The sequence below is a fragment of the Quercus robur genome, chromosome 2 (assembly GCF_932294415.1).
Source record: "Quercus robur chromosome 2, dhQueRobu3.1, whole genome shotgun sequence".
Lineage (NCBI taxonomy): Eukaryota > Viridiplantae > Streptophyta > Magnoliopsida > Fagales > Fagaceae > Quercus > Quercus robur.
In genome coordinates this window covers 16690748-16705777 of record NC_065535.1, presented here as the reverse complement: position 1 = coordinate 16705777, position 15030 = coordinate 16690748, and the positions used below count along the sequence as shown (strand labels likewise).

Genomic DNA, 15030 nt, shown 5'->3' with positions numbered 1-15030 from the left:
CTATAATCCATTATCGGCCGTGGCCGAGGTTTCTGCCTCTGGCCGATGCTGTATAGCCGCTACTAGGCATTGTCGAGCAGGCGCCTGACTCCCTACTATTTCCAACACTTGACCTCCGAATGGATACTTCACTTTCTGATGCAAAGTAGACGAAACCGCTTTAAGGGTATGAAGCCAAGGTTTGCCCATAATAGCCATGTATGGAGAGAAAACGTCTACGACAATAAAGTCCACCTCCACCACATCCGTACCTGTTTGCACAGGTAGTCTGATCAATCCTTTGGGAACGACCATCCTTCCCTCAAAACTTACTAGAGGGGAGTTGTAGGTTGTTAAATCCTCTGGCTTCAGACCTAGCCCCTTATACAAGTCTGGATACATTATATCCACAGCGCTACCTTGATCTACCATCACCCTTCTGACATCGTACCCACCAATTCTCAGCGTGACCACCAAAGCATCATCATGGGGCTGTATGGTTCCAACCATGTCCTCGTACGAAAAGCCCAGAATCAGGGGGACATCCACCCTGGCTCTCTTCGATGCTTAGGAATGCTCCTCGGCCGAGGGTCGGAACACCGACAGTACCCTGGAGGGGCAAGATCCAGTCCTTCTTGGGGCCGCAAAAATAACGTTAATCGTACCCAGAGGAAGTCTTGAAGAAGCATCCCCACGCATCTCTGAACCTGCTTGACTTGCCCTACCGCTAGAGTGATGCAAGAGTTACTTTAATTTCCCTTCTCGAACCAACTGTTCCAAGTGGTTCCATAAATTCCTGCAATTTTCTGTCGTGTGCCCATGATCTTGATGATAGTGGCAATATAAGTTCGGGTTGCGTTTCCTAGGCTCTCCCGCCATCTTGTTCGGCCATTTGAAAAAGGGTTCATTCTTTATCTTCTCCAAAACCTGCTGCACTGGCTCTCGAAATATTGCATTAACCACCTGTGTGTCCGCAGAACCCGACTGCCCGACAAAGTCCTTCCGGGGTCGGTCACTGTTATAATGGTCCGAACTGAAATCCCCCCTCTCCTGAGGGATTACCTTGGCCTTCCCTTTTCCCTGAAGTTGATCCTCCTCTACCCTTCTGTACTTATCTATCCTGTCCATCAATTGGTGTACACTGGTAACAGGTTTACCCGTCAGGGATTTCCTTAAATCGTGATCGGCTGGGAGGCCAGCTTTGAAAATGGTTATGGCCACATCATCGTTCTTTCCTTCTATTTCATTAAACATTTCCCAGTACCTATCAGAATAAGTCTTGAGAGTCTCGCCCTCTCGCATAGACATAGTCAACAAAGATCCCAAAGGCCGAGGAACCCTGCTGCATGTAATAAAAAGAGCACCAAAAGCCCAGGTCAGTTTTTTGAAAGATTCAATAGAATTGGCCCCTAAGCCGTTGAACCATCTCATCACCACCGGACCCAAACTTGATGGAAAAGCCTTGCACATCAAAGCCTCGTCCTTGGAGTAGATAGCCATTTTCTAGCTAAAGTAGCTTACATGTTCTACTGGGCCCGACCGGCCATCATATAGGGAGAACGTAGGCTAATGGAATCGCCGAGGAAGAATTGCATCGTCTATATTCCTCGTAAAGGGTGATTTGGAAATTTGGCTCAAGGCTTTGTTCATGGCATTGTTACCCAAGCCCCTGCTAGGCGGACTTCTGTGCCTACGTCGATGGCCGTGCTCCTCCTCATAGGAGAAAGTCTCGCTTGGCGGAGTTCTTGATCTCTGCCTATAACTAGCTCCATCCGACTCTTCGGATGATGGTTCGGAGCAAGGTGGGGAGCGTTCCCGCCGGGCATGACACAAGTCTCTCTTCAAATCGGCAATCTCACGTTGCAGATTCCCGTCATGCTTTGCGAGGGAGACGTGATTCTTCCCACGAGGGTGACTTTTAGTGGTATGAGTTGTGCGTACACTCCCCTCACGGCCTTCTCTCCGTTCGGGACTCCTATGGGGATCACCATGCTGGGAGCCCCTTGACTCTGCCTAGTGCGGGTTGGCATCCTCCTGATGTGGTCCCGCTGCGTAATGATGTGGACCTGCTTCCTCCATCATAAACGTTGCACCGTAAGTCTTTTAAGTTAATACAAGCTCTTCCCACAGACGGCGCCAATTGTAAGGACTCAATTTGTAACGATCCCAAAACCAGCCTTGGATTCGTACGTTAAAAGGCCCAAACAATATAATTTGTAGAGCGTGGGTATTCAAGAACTAGATTAACCTCTGTAAAAGTAAAAAGATTCAACCTTACGTTTATAGATGGATCAGAGCCACTATAACAATCGGTTTTTCTTTGAAACAAATACAATTCTTTTCTTTCTAAGTTTTCTTCCTGAGTCTTCTCTTTGTTTCTCTCTATGTTCCGATCTCTCTTTCTGCATGCTCTTCTTTCATGTTATATACCGCCCTCTTTATTCCATCTTCACCACACACGTGTAGGTTGGGTTCAGGGGATCTTTTTCTGTCCCATCTAACACCTTCTGGAACCTCCTTCTAGCAGCTGTAAGGCTGCTTCATCACTGTTCAAGCATCACTTCCACATTAATGCGGCCAGAGAGTTGGTTGAGAGGCAATTAATGCGGAGGCAGCTGTTACCATAGATATTTGTTTGCCTTCTCTCTCTCTCACCTTTGATCCCTTATCCCACCTTAAGTGGTGACGTAGCTCCGAGGTATGTTTGTAACCAGATGGCGTCCTGATCGTCCTCGGACTCATATTGCCGAGAAGGGTTTTGTCCTCGGACAAATACTGAACTCACCTTTCGTGATATTCACTCTTCCCTTCATTTGGTTACCCCTTCAATCTGATATGGGCCTCCTCGGGCAGGTTTGCCTCCTCGGATGGGCCACAGGCCCAATTAACTTGACTTTAATAACTTTAGTGACTGACCGGCCCCCACAGTTGTTATTGGTTCAAATTTGAATTTACCACTGAAATTACTTTTTTAACCCAATAATAACAATTAGTAACAACCTGCCACTTAAGATTTGTTGTAAAAATATTATAGACATATCATTTCTCTACAATATTTTCCTCTCTTCCTAGAAGTAGCTACCCTTGTCCAAGCCTGGACTCAACTTCCTTCTTGGTCTCTAAAGAATCGCAGCCAAAGTTACACGTTGTTGCTTCAAAAAGACCTGGCACAAGGGTTTCAAGCCATAGCACAAGGAAATAATGATATGTTTTGTATATAGTTCGAATCCCGCCTCCCCTCTTCCTACTATCTTCCTAGAAGAAAAAGAATTATAATGGCACAACATGTGTAACATATTATCTCAACAAGTTGTGAAAAACAATGCGTATCTTGCTTATCTTACAAATCAAAGATATGTAAGTTACAAAACAGTATTCCACTTGCATGTTTGATAGTTTTTTTTTTTTTTTTTTTGAAAATGATTGCATCCAATTTCCTCTCATTTGTAAATGAACGTGCAATACGTGACATTTATTTAATTTTTAAATATTATATGTCTTATACCTAAATAAAAATTGGAGGGTATTGGAGGATTTAATGTCAAGGAATGTTATCCTTCTTTTTCTTTTTCTTTTTTTTTTGTCTTTCATTTTTGTTTTTTTCTTTCCTTTAGAATTGTTGTAGATAATTTTAGGGATAGACTTAACAGAGTAATTAGGAGCAGCGCAGAGGGTAATTTTGGTTTTCAAGTGAGAATGCCCATGGATTCCTATTGTATCAATCAAACCAGCTAAATGCAAGTAAGTTGCTTATTCTTTGGTGATTTATTTATTTTATTTTTTATTTTTTTAGAAGAAGAACAACACGTAATGTGTGGTGGAACATCCTCCATCCACACTATAAGACCGCTAACATATCTAGCATATCTAGCAAGTTTATGAGCAACTGAATTACCATATCTATGAATATGTGAAAAACAAAAAGAATGAAAGGAAGCCGTTGAAAGTTTTGCCTCGGCGATAAGGTGACCATAGGAGGAGAATGATTCATCGTCGCTACAAAGAGCTTTGATGATAATCTCTTAAAATGATTGAGATTTGTGCTTCTTTCTTCTATAAATTTGAATTATCAAAGAACCTGTTGGAGGTCGTTCACTCAAATGTGCATTTGAGTCTTCAAATATCTTATTTAATCTTTATATCATATAATATTTATTTGATTTGCATTCAAATGTAGATCATGTGCAATAAATAGATTTTAGGTTTGTTTGTTTTTCATTTCATCTGATGTTAGGTAAATCATGCTTTCGTTGTCCTTTTCCTTTTGAAGAATGTCATCCTATCATTTTGAAGCGCCGATTAAATCGTTATTCATTAATATGTTATAAATATGTGTTTGACGTTTAGGGTTAGATTAGGTTTACTACACTAAAAGTGGGAAAGGGAAGCCATGGGTTCGACTGGACTCACAAAGGTTGTGTAAAGAGATAATTTATTTAGATTGATCGGTGGAGGCTTTTCTAAATTTAATTCTTTTCTTTTCTTATCTTCTTTAATTAATTATTTTATTTAAATTTTGATTTAGTTCTTACGTATGAGATTTTGATTCCTATTTTTGTATTCTAATACTTTGGAACAGACGAACAGTTTTGGTTGATTAATTTCATTGTATGTAATGTAATGGAATTGTGGTAATTATTTTGGGAGTAAATAATCAACTACGGTTATCTCCATACCTAGAAAATGTTGAAAAGAAAATAAAAAATTAGTTTATGTAATTTTTAGATTTTCGATATTTATTTAAATTTTTATGGCTTTTTAGGCTATTTAATTGAAATGGCGTAACTAAAAAAAAATTAATGGTATAAAAAAATTGAAATGGTGTAATTAATTGACATGGTATGATTTAATAACCAACTAGTACATGTAATAGGCTTAGAGCATCTCCAGCAATGTATGTATCCGGGTATATTAGCTAAAATTTGGAGGATCTGTGCACTGTTCATGCTCCAACAAATTCGGTAAACCTGGATTTTTTTTTGGCTCATGAACAATAGCCCATCAGGTATGATGGGTTACGTACATTAGCAATTGAATTTCTTGGATTAAAAAATTATACCAGCTATTATTATATCAATTCTTTCTCTCTCCTCCGAAATTTTTTTCTTTTTCTCTCATTCTCTCCATTTCTCACATAATCCAAACACAAAACACAAAACAAAATCCAATTCTTAAAATAAAGTTGAATCAGAACAAGCAAATATGAAAAAAAAAAAAAAAAAAAGAACAAGCCGATCTAACCCCGTTTCTCACATAATCCAAACACAAAACAAATTCCAATTCTTATAAAATAAAGTTGAAAAAAAAAAAAAAAAAAAAAAAAAAAAAAAAAAAGAACAAGCCGATCTGACCCAGCCTGGTGGTGGGGAGGAGGACGAGCGTCGGTGGGACGGCGGACGTGGTAGTGCATGGTGAACGCTGATCTCCGACGGCATGGTGAACCTTGATCTCCTACGGCATGGTGAACGCCGATCTCCCAGTCTTTCTCCTCTCTCTCTGTCTCTGTCTCTCTCTTTTCTCTGATGAGAAGAGCAAATGATGTTGCTTGAAGGTTCTGGAGGAGAAAAATAAATAAAAGAAAGGGGATAGAGGACACGTTTGTGGAGGAGAATGAAATGAAAGAATAAAAAATCCTAATTGAGAAATTCTACCACAATATTTTCAGAATATTTTCACAATAAATTTTAAATAACAAATTGTTATTAGTTAATATTGGCGAGAAAAAAAAAATTCAGTGGTGAGTTCAAATTAGAACTAGTAACAACTTTCCACATAAATTTTGTTGTGAAAGTATTACGAAAAATGTTGTAAATATAAAACTTTTCATTAAAAAATATAATTATTGGGAATAAATATAGGAAGAATAAATGATGATAAAGAATGAATGAAGAAATAATATTTAAATGAGATAGAGAATGGGATAGAGAGTCTGTTGAAAGTGTATTTGAAAAAGTGGGTATGTAAAAACTAAATGTCACTGTTCATTCTCCAAACAGTACAAAAATTTGCTGAAGCTGCTGGAGATGCTCTTATGGATGGAAAAGGTTGTTTCAAAATGATACATAACGTTTGAGGTCAAAATTCAAAATTTTAAACTTAGGGGTCAAATCAAAATACCCCAAAATTTGAGGATACAATTTGTAATTTAGGCTGCGTTTGTTTTGGTGAAAATCACTTCCGGAAATGCATTTCAGTAAATGCGGGTGTTTGGTTAGTCCGGAAAATAGAATTTTCCAGAAATCAATTTCATTTGACCATAAAAAATACGCTTTGACCACGGAAATTCATTTCCGTTCCTATTTTCACTTCAAATGGTTTCCGGACCGAGAGAGAGAGAGCGAGAGGAAGAAGAGGGAGCCCAGATCACGCCTTCGACGTCGCCGGCGAACCCCAAGCTCTAGTCCGACGATCGCACGCACCAGATCACACCGGTCTCGTCGATCGCAACACCGCGCCGATCACACCGCGTCGCTCGATCTCGCGAGCTCCAGTCCGACGATCGCACGCACCAGATCACACCGATCTCCTCGATCGCAGCACCGCACTGATCACACCGCGCCGCTCGATCTCGCCTCCCCGCAATTTCGCCTTCGACCCACCGATCTTCAACCCACCAATCTCTCTCTGTGTGTGATTTTGATTTCTGTGTGATTTTGATTTTTTTTGTTGTTGTGGTGGTGTGGTGGTGGTGTTTTGGTGGTTGTGGCTTTTGATTGCCGGAGTTTGCTGCCGTGGGTTGAATTGGAGTTTCGGTGGTGTGTGGTGTTGGGATTTGGTTGTGATTTGTTCTGTGGATTGGGATTTGGCTATGATTTTGAAATTTTCTGTAATAAAATTTGTTTGGATGCTGAGAAAATGTGAAAAATTTGTAGGAAAATAGCATTTTCAGAATAGAACCAAACACATGAAAATATTTTCTACAACAATTTTCATAATGCAACCAAACACTTGAAAATATTTTCCTTTCCGGAAAATAGCATTTCCGGAAAATATTTATTTTCCAGAAAATATTTTACGGGAACCAAACACAGACTTAGAACCAAATTGGCTAGGTAGTTTTTTTGTTTTTCCCTTGTACTTGGTAATTTAATTTATAAACCTATAGGTCACTTCAAAAAAAATATTATAAACCTATAGAGAATCCCATGGAAATACTATTCATGAATACTATTTTCGATGGGCTTAGCTTAATCTATACAAAAGGGCATCAGCCCTATTAGAAGAGTTGGGCTAAGATTAGCCTGACTTTACTTAACAGGGTCCCAAAAGAAACAGTCTAAACTATCACATAACTCTATCTAGGATACCCATTTTGTGGCGTCTTGTCTTGTCAAATGCAGCTATTGTTTTCGTGTCTTCGGCCCAAACCCTGATTAAAGAAAGTATTGGGCGAATGAAGCTGTAAATGCCAACACAGCAGCATGTTGATCTTATTGCTTGAAGACATTAATTAGGAATATATGACCCAGAGTGTATTGTCATTTTGCCAGCTTATAATAACCCATTCTCCATAGTTGATTCTGGTACCAGTTTTGGATATCCTCAAAAATCTCCATAGACTGCTTCCATAATTATCACAATCATCTTTAATAGTAGTTTAGATCTCTATTTTTGGTTGCTAAACAAGTCAATTAATTGGTATTTATGTAAAATAAACACACAAAATCCATGGGAAATTGCCTTGATATTGTTGGGAGAGACAGGGTTTCATCTAGAAAAAAAAAATTCTCCCCATTTGTCTGTCACAGTAAAATTCTGTATTAAGAATCAAGATATAAGATTGATAATATCCCTTGCTTGCTTAACAAAGTCAAAGAGTATTAGGCCTTGTTTGGTTTTAAAAAATGGTCACTCATCACTCATTTTTCATCACCCATCACTCATCACTCAATTTTCATCACTTATCACTCATCACTCATCACTTAAAACACCCCACCCCGTTTGGCACCATCACTCACTTGTCATCACTCAATATTTTTCAACTATTTGTGGGCCCCATACCTGTACCTTGTGCAGCTTTTACTTTCTTTCTTTTTTTCCCCTTCAACCCCCAGTACCCAAACTCATCGAGTCCAGTGAAAAAAATAAATAAATAAATAAATGAAGAAGAAGAAGAAGAAGAAGAAGAAGAAACCCAAAAACCCGAACCTAGTGAAAGAAGATGAAAAAAAAAAAAAAAAAAAAAAAAAATGAAGAAGGAAGAATTGAAGACCGAACCAGTAAAAAAAGAGGAAGAAGAAGAAGATCGAACCCAAGAAAAGAAAGGAATAAAAAAAAGAGTCAAAGGTCAAAAGGTGCGGTTGTGGGTCCCTCCATGTGTGTTTAATTACAAAAATGTCATTGGGTTATGAGTTATAGAAACTGAAAACAGCTAAAATGTGTTTTCAGTTTCCATAACTCATAACTCAAAAATCAGATAATTGAGTGATAAAAACTGAGTCACGAATCATGAGTCATGGAGTCCAAACAAGTGCTCTTCGGTGGACCCCACCAGTTTTGGATCATGAGTTATGAAAACAGGATGATATCACTTAAAACTCTCTTCATCCAAACATCACCTTAATATCCCAAAAAAAAAAAAAAAAAAAGGACAACAATATCACAATGTAGTTGAAAATGACTTGGAACTGTAGTCTATAGTGGCCAAAGAATCATAGTGAGAGAGAAAGGAGAGGTGTCAGATGACAGATGAGCATGAGTCATTTTCCCTTTTCATAAGCCTTTGAAAATTGCAAAACATATCAACGTAAATTCAACAGGATCATGGAAAAGAAATGCAACAATTCATTGGGACACCATTATTATCTTTTCAATTCTTATTCTCTTTTTGGCTTTTGGGGTTTGGGGTTTCGGGGAACTTGTAAGTTTTAACTTTTAAGTACACAAAAGTCACCCTGTGAGTACTGCTCTAAACTATAAGATGATGGCGATCAAAAACAACTGTTAGTACACTGAAATTCATCGAATATTTCCCACTCTCTTGATTTTGTGTTGTGGTGGGCATAAGTGGATTTTTTTTTTTTTTTTTTTTTTTTGGAACTATTTTAGAAGTATATAGTTCATTACAAGACCGGACACAGATATGGGTATAACATACAACAATACGTAAATGTTTGAAAAATTAGCACAAAAGTATGTGATATACTTATATTAATTAATTAATTATATATATTTATATAATGTCAAGCATTTTTTATCATATAATGTTAAACATATATCAATAATTTAAGAGCAATAAAAGATATTAAAGTGAATTCATAACTAATATATGCTATTTATAAATTAGAATACAAACCAAATAATAAATCTAAAAGAGTAATTAAAAGATAACTACATAAGTGTTCAATATTAAATCTAAAAAGAATTTTTTTTTTTTAAATGTGTTTTTGCCTTTTTTTTTTCTTTTTTTTTTTAATGCACAATTGAGATACATATATAAAAGTATCTTAGACATATCATGTATCCAACTTGAATATGATACTTCAAATGAAGTGTCCATACTTTTTAGATGGTTACTAAATATACCATCCCATACCTCGATGCGCTTGTTGATGGGGAGGTATCATCTGGACTAATGAGTCCAGTGGTGGGCCTGAGTGGATTGAATTCTAGTGAGAGTGTCTGTAGCTCGACTCGTTTTGCAAATTTAAAATACTTTTTTTTTTTTTCAAATTTAAAATACTTTCAATGTCGTAAAGATGTATCAACGAATATCTTTCTTTTTCTTTGTAGTTTCGTTTGTGTATTTCTTGGTGTCCATAGGATATAAAAAGGAAGTACTGAAGATGGGGAATCACTTGTAAAACTTGAACCAATAATTGGGCATCAGTGACTATTAGTCAAAATGATTCAGAAAGGCATCCTATTAAAAAATTGTCATAAAATGCCTTACAACTCACAACATAGAAATTTAAGACACGGATATATGAGTGGACATCTCAATCTTCCATGAATCTGGCTGAATTCAATTTACATAAAGGTAAACAAAAAATGCTGCAATATTTTCAATGATTTCGCTTTAAAAATCGAATTTGGAACCAGGGCCCCCCGGGCCCAAAATTTTTTTTAGTAGTTTAATTTTCAGTAAAATAAAATAATAAAAAAAGACTTGGCCTCCCTTACTTTGTAACTTGGGCCCTCCAAAATTATGAATTATCAACCCAGCCTATGTAAATCTTTAAAAAATAAATGTAAAAAAACAATAGTGATATATGTATAAAGAAATAATAGTGTCTTGTCTTTTATTTTTGTTGGTAAATGATTGCATCTTAATATATTAAGAAACAATAATTTTTGTGTATTTGTCTTTGAAAGTTTCTTAATATTATATGGATGTGTATTTGAATTTTTTTTTTTTTTTTTTTTTTTCGCTTATCTCCGACCTTTCTGGCTTGAAATCCTGAATCCATTCCTGATTGAAACTGTCTTGGAGATTACGGATTCGGGTTACAGTAGTTTGAGATGGAAAAGTGAAGAAATATATTAGTGTATTTGATGAATTCACATGCCATTTGCCAATGAAAGCTAAAAGAAAACCTGGAAATATCGACCCTATCAGGAATCAACACTGTTTTTTTGGGCCCCATTTATATTCTCATGCTGGCTTTGGGAGAAACATGGACTCAATTTATTAAAAATCAGCTTTTTTTTCTTTTCTTTTAATATTGTCATCATTTTGATTAAATTGTAAATGACACCCTCAAAGTATGTGTCATATTAATATAGTGCTTTGATTTTAGTCCTTCCATCCATGTATATTGTTGAGGTGACTGTTGCCACATAAGCTCAAAACATTTTTATTTATTTATTTTATGAACTTAAGCTCAAAACATATAATCGTTTTGAGTCATAATTAAACTATATCAACACATTTCTATTAATCCATATAATCTATATATATATATATATATACATTTCTATTAATCTTTATGTATGTAGGTATAGAATGACTCTATTTCAAATCAAAGTTATTTAACATCAAGGTCTAAAATTCAAAATTTTAAATTTTAAGGGACAATAAGAAATAACTCTATACTTAAAGGGGGCAATTTACAATTTAGTCTATAGTGTTCTATACCCATGATGAGAATTGCTTATGGATATATTCTAAATGATAAAAACATATTTTTGGGTGAAATATATTAACAAAATTTTCTAATATGAATAATAACAATAAGTTTAGAAATATAAAAAATTTTATGACTATGATGACATGTTTGTAATTGGTGCTAAATAAAAGTAGTGTCATAGTGGGTCACTTGCCACATTGATCAATAGTTGTAAAAAAGATGGTAAAACATTTTGTCTCTCCTATCATTCTAATTATATGTACTCTTAAATAGTGAGAAGTCAAGTAAAATTCAAAGGTTCTTCACAACAGCCGTCAGCGTAAAAGGAAGAAAAAAAAAAAAAAAAAAAAAAAAAAAACACTACTTTCGAACATAAATTATCTAATTGCAGCCCTAATAAAAGAAAAAAGAAAAATAGGTCTATTTCGTATGAAACACATGGTTCATTCCCTCTTTTTAGCTATGTACATAGATTTAGAGAACTCCGCCCACCCTCCTTTTAGATATGTTTTCCTCCCTATTTTCAATGGTACAATAGCACAATTAATGCCATTTTAATATATATAGGGACATGATACTTGATACAACTTACTAGAATTAGTACATATTAAAATTTGTGTAAGTGGTAGCCAAATAAAATCCTGTCTTACTACTTGTATTCCAATTTATACTCCACTGTTGCAATATACTGTGTTTGGACTTTTTTTTTTTTTAATTTTAGTTACTTTATAAGGGAAAAAAAAAAACATGGGATAGATTGCAATTGAACTATAAACATAAAGTAAAATACAAAGAGTAAGACAAATAAATTTAATTTATAACATGTTTTAGTGAAAGTGATGTTACCCAAATCACAACTTATCAACTTGGTAAGTCATGAAATCGGTAGTATCCTTGATGCTTAACACTAATGAACACTAATTGCAGTTTGATGCTTAACACTAATGAACACTAATTGCAGTCATATTAGCGGACACAATTTATTCAAGGTGGCTTCATGGCAGCTGCTTTCCACAGTCCTAAACTAGTGAACTTTTATAGCTTATATAAACCGATAAGAACCATATCGTTTTTTCAAAGCAGCACCAAACGAGCTAAGGAGGTCTAGAGTAGGAGGGTTAAACCAAACCAAACAAAACAAAACCATGATGATGAACAACAGAACCTTGAAGAAGACAACTTCAATGGGTTTCCAAAACCCTCCTCAAGCCGCAACATATTACCCAACAAAGTCTCCTCTCATTGAATTCCCCACCTCCCCTCAACTAATCTTTGGGCAAGAGATACTTCATTTCAGTCACCCACAGCATCCTCTGTCGCGAATTGACCTGCCTGACCTCTTCACCTGTTCGGGCTGCAAGGAGTTTGGTGCAGGCATGAGGTTCACTTGCCAACAATGTGAATTTCAGCTCCATGAGTTTTGTGCCAGGGCTCCTGATGCTCTCAAGGGCCACCCTTTCCACTCCCACCACCAACTTTCTTTCTATTCTAAACCAGGTAAGTATAAAAAAAAATTAAAAGGAAACAAATGATTTGTATTTAAATATTTTTTTAAAATAATGACCAATTGAACTACAAGACTCTTGATAACTATAGCTATAAAATTTGGCCATACCAGATTGATTTTAATGCTAACTATGTTAATTTTCTGCTTAATATTTTTCATTTTAGTGAAAGGTGGAAGTTCAAAATCGAAGTGTGATATCTGTAGTAAGCCTATCAAAGGGTTTGCTTTCAGATGCAATGCCTGTAGTTTCCAGATGCACCCTTCCTGCGCTATGCTATCCACGACCTTTAACACCCCGGGCCATGTACATACCCTTAGGCTTTTACCTGCATCAAATGGCGACCTTGGTTTTGTGTGTGGTGAGTGCCAGAGGAAGAGGTCGGGCCGAGTATACCATTGCACTGTTTGTGATTACCATCTCCACGCCGTTTGTGCTAAAGATATGATTAATGGGCTCCATGACAATGGCATCAAGGGAGTCGAAAAGCCAAGCATGCTAGGGACTGCGGCTCGACTTGCGTCTCAAGTTTTCGTAGAGTTCATTGGAGGAATAATTGAAGGTCTTGGCGAAGGTGTTGGACAAGCCTTTGCTCAAGATATTATCAAAGGAAAGGGCACTGATGGCACTAGTGGCACTACCAGAAGAACTGAGTAAAGTTACCTATATGAAGTTATAAACTGTATTATAATTAAGTTTTTGTATCTAAGATGGATCAGTGTGCTTGGTATCGTTTATACTATGCAGCTTGTATATAGCGGTTTCTTAATTTGTTATTAAGGGTTAACTGCTAAACTAATTTGAAGTGTGTTAAAATTGTGTGCGCTTTGCAGTCAGCAAATGTATTCAAGAAAACTATTTTAATTAATTGTATGTGCTTGCAGAACTTTCATATTTCGAACAGAAAAGCTAGGCCCTGACAGTGAAAAAATGTTCTTTAAATTCTTGCTTACCTTATTTAATCCATTCCTTATAATTGGATTATGCATGCATAATTAAAAGCAAAACCCACCTCTCGTCAGCTTCATGGCCAAGGCTCGGTTGTGTGACCCCACTGATCAGACCCACCTTACATAATCATATTAATTTTCCCATGTGTTTTATTTTTTACAATAATTCTTTCGTACTTGTTAGTCGTTATTATTTAGTTATTATTTATCTATTGTACACATCTCACTTTTGATATATGAATTTTAGGTGTGAAATTATGAATGTTATGTGTACTGAGTTACCCTTTAAAGATCAAATATAAAAGCTATTAATGACTAGGCTCAATCTTTATATCAATTATAATAACTAATTATAAAACTAGCTGAACAAAAGCAAAATTTCTTCATTATGTTGCAGTTACACTTCAAGGAGATACCTTGGCTAAAGCAGTCGGAATAATCAGAAGAAAGCAAAGCACAAAAAATTCCTTTGCTAAGTAATTTTCTTGGACATGATGAAATTCTAAGAGAATTTTCAAAAAATGATAAAAGAACAACTTTGTGGTTTTGTTGGAGAACCCTCAATTCAAGAAGATGCAAATTTTATAAGCTCCAGTATACTAAAGACTATAAAGTTTATACCCAAGGAAATTAAAATATCCTAAAACATAAGTATATATGTTTTCTCTCTCCTTCACCAGGGGAGAATATGATTTCTTTATTTTTAAGTTGAAAATGATAGATTTTAGCACCCTTTTTTTTTTTAAATTTGTTATACCAGAAATATTATGTTTTCCAAATGTGCATGGTGATATTTTGCTAAGAAATATTTTTCTCCCTTTTTTTTTTTCGAGTTCCAAAACTGAAGAGTGGTAGCGCAAAGATTAGTAGGTTTAATTAAAGGTGGCACTTGGTTAATTAATTAAGTTCAGCCGCAAATACGTACCATTAATCCTGAATGTGGATTGTGAGGGCGTGACAAGACAGGATAGAACCGATAGTTTATGTTTCTTCTACATAAAAGTTCTGCCTCCATTTCGATGAACCAAAGCTAATAATTTAATTTTTCTCAAAAAAAAAAAAAAAAAAGCTAATAATTTAACAGTTTATCAAAAAAGCTAATAATTAAACAAGAAATTAGCATTTCTCAGAGTATCAATCAGTGTATAATGCAACGGTGGTCGGAAAAAATGCTTAGGTACTAATCCAATTTAATTGTGCTAGCATGCATCTAAGAAACTTAAAAACAGTGGGACCTAGCTACCACTCTAAATATTTTATTTTTTATTTTTGAAGAAAACCTACTTCAAAAGCTAAAATCATTAAAAATAAGATGCCTTTAGAAACAAAATGCTTTCTCAAAGATATAGAAGATTGGATCCTAGTGATGATATACAGGGGTGTGAATGGATTGAATTGAATTGGGTTTGAGATTTTTTTTCAACCCAATCCAACATTTTCATGTTGAGAAATCTTTAATCCAACTCAATCCACGGAAAATATAAAAACTAATGCAACCCAACTTATAGGGATCAAATTGGGTTGTTA

General features: G+C 35.8%; 3 protein-coding genes across 3 annotated transcripts; 1 reads left to right on the top strand and 2 right to left on the bottom strand.

Annotated features, from left to right (window-relative positions):
• Window positions 1–489, bottom strand: LOC126695580 (uncharacterized). The gene has a single exon (XM_050392397.1). The coding sequence runs from the start codon at window positions 487–489 to the stop codon at window positions 1–3; it is 489 nt and encodes a 162-aa protein (XP_050248354.1).
• A 234-nt stretch (window positions 490–723) lies between these two features.
• LOC126695573 (uncharacterized) lies at window positions 724–1479 on the bottom strand. The gene has a single exon (XM_050392385.1). The coding sequence runs from the start codon at window positions 1477–1479 to the stop codon at window positions 724–726; it is 756 nt and encodes a 251-aa protein (XP_050248342.1).
• Window positions 1480–12112: 10633 nt separating this feature from the next.
• Window positions 12113–13439, top strand: LOC126712664 (uncharacterized). Its single transcript, XM_050412088.1, has 2 exons — window positions 12113–12545; window positions 12720–13439. Exons 1-2 carry the CDS (start codon window positions 12194–12196, stop codon window positions 13208–13210), a joined length of 843 nt encoding a protein of 280 aa, XP_050268045.1. The 5' UTR covers window positions 12113–12193; the 3' UTR covers window positions 13211–13439.
• Window positions 13440–15030: the final 1591 nt, after the last annotated feature.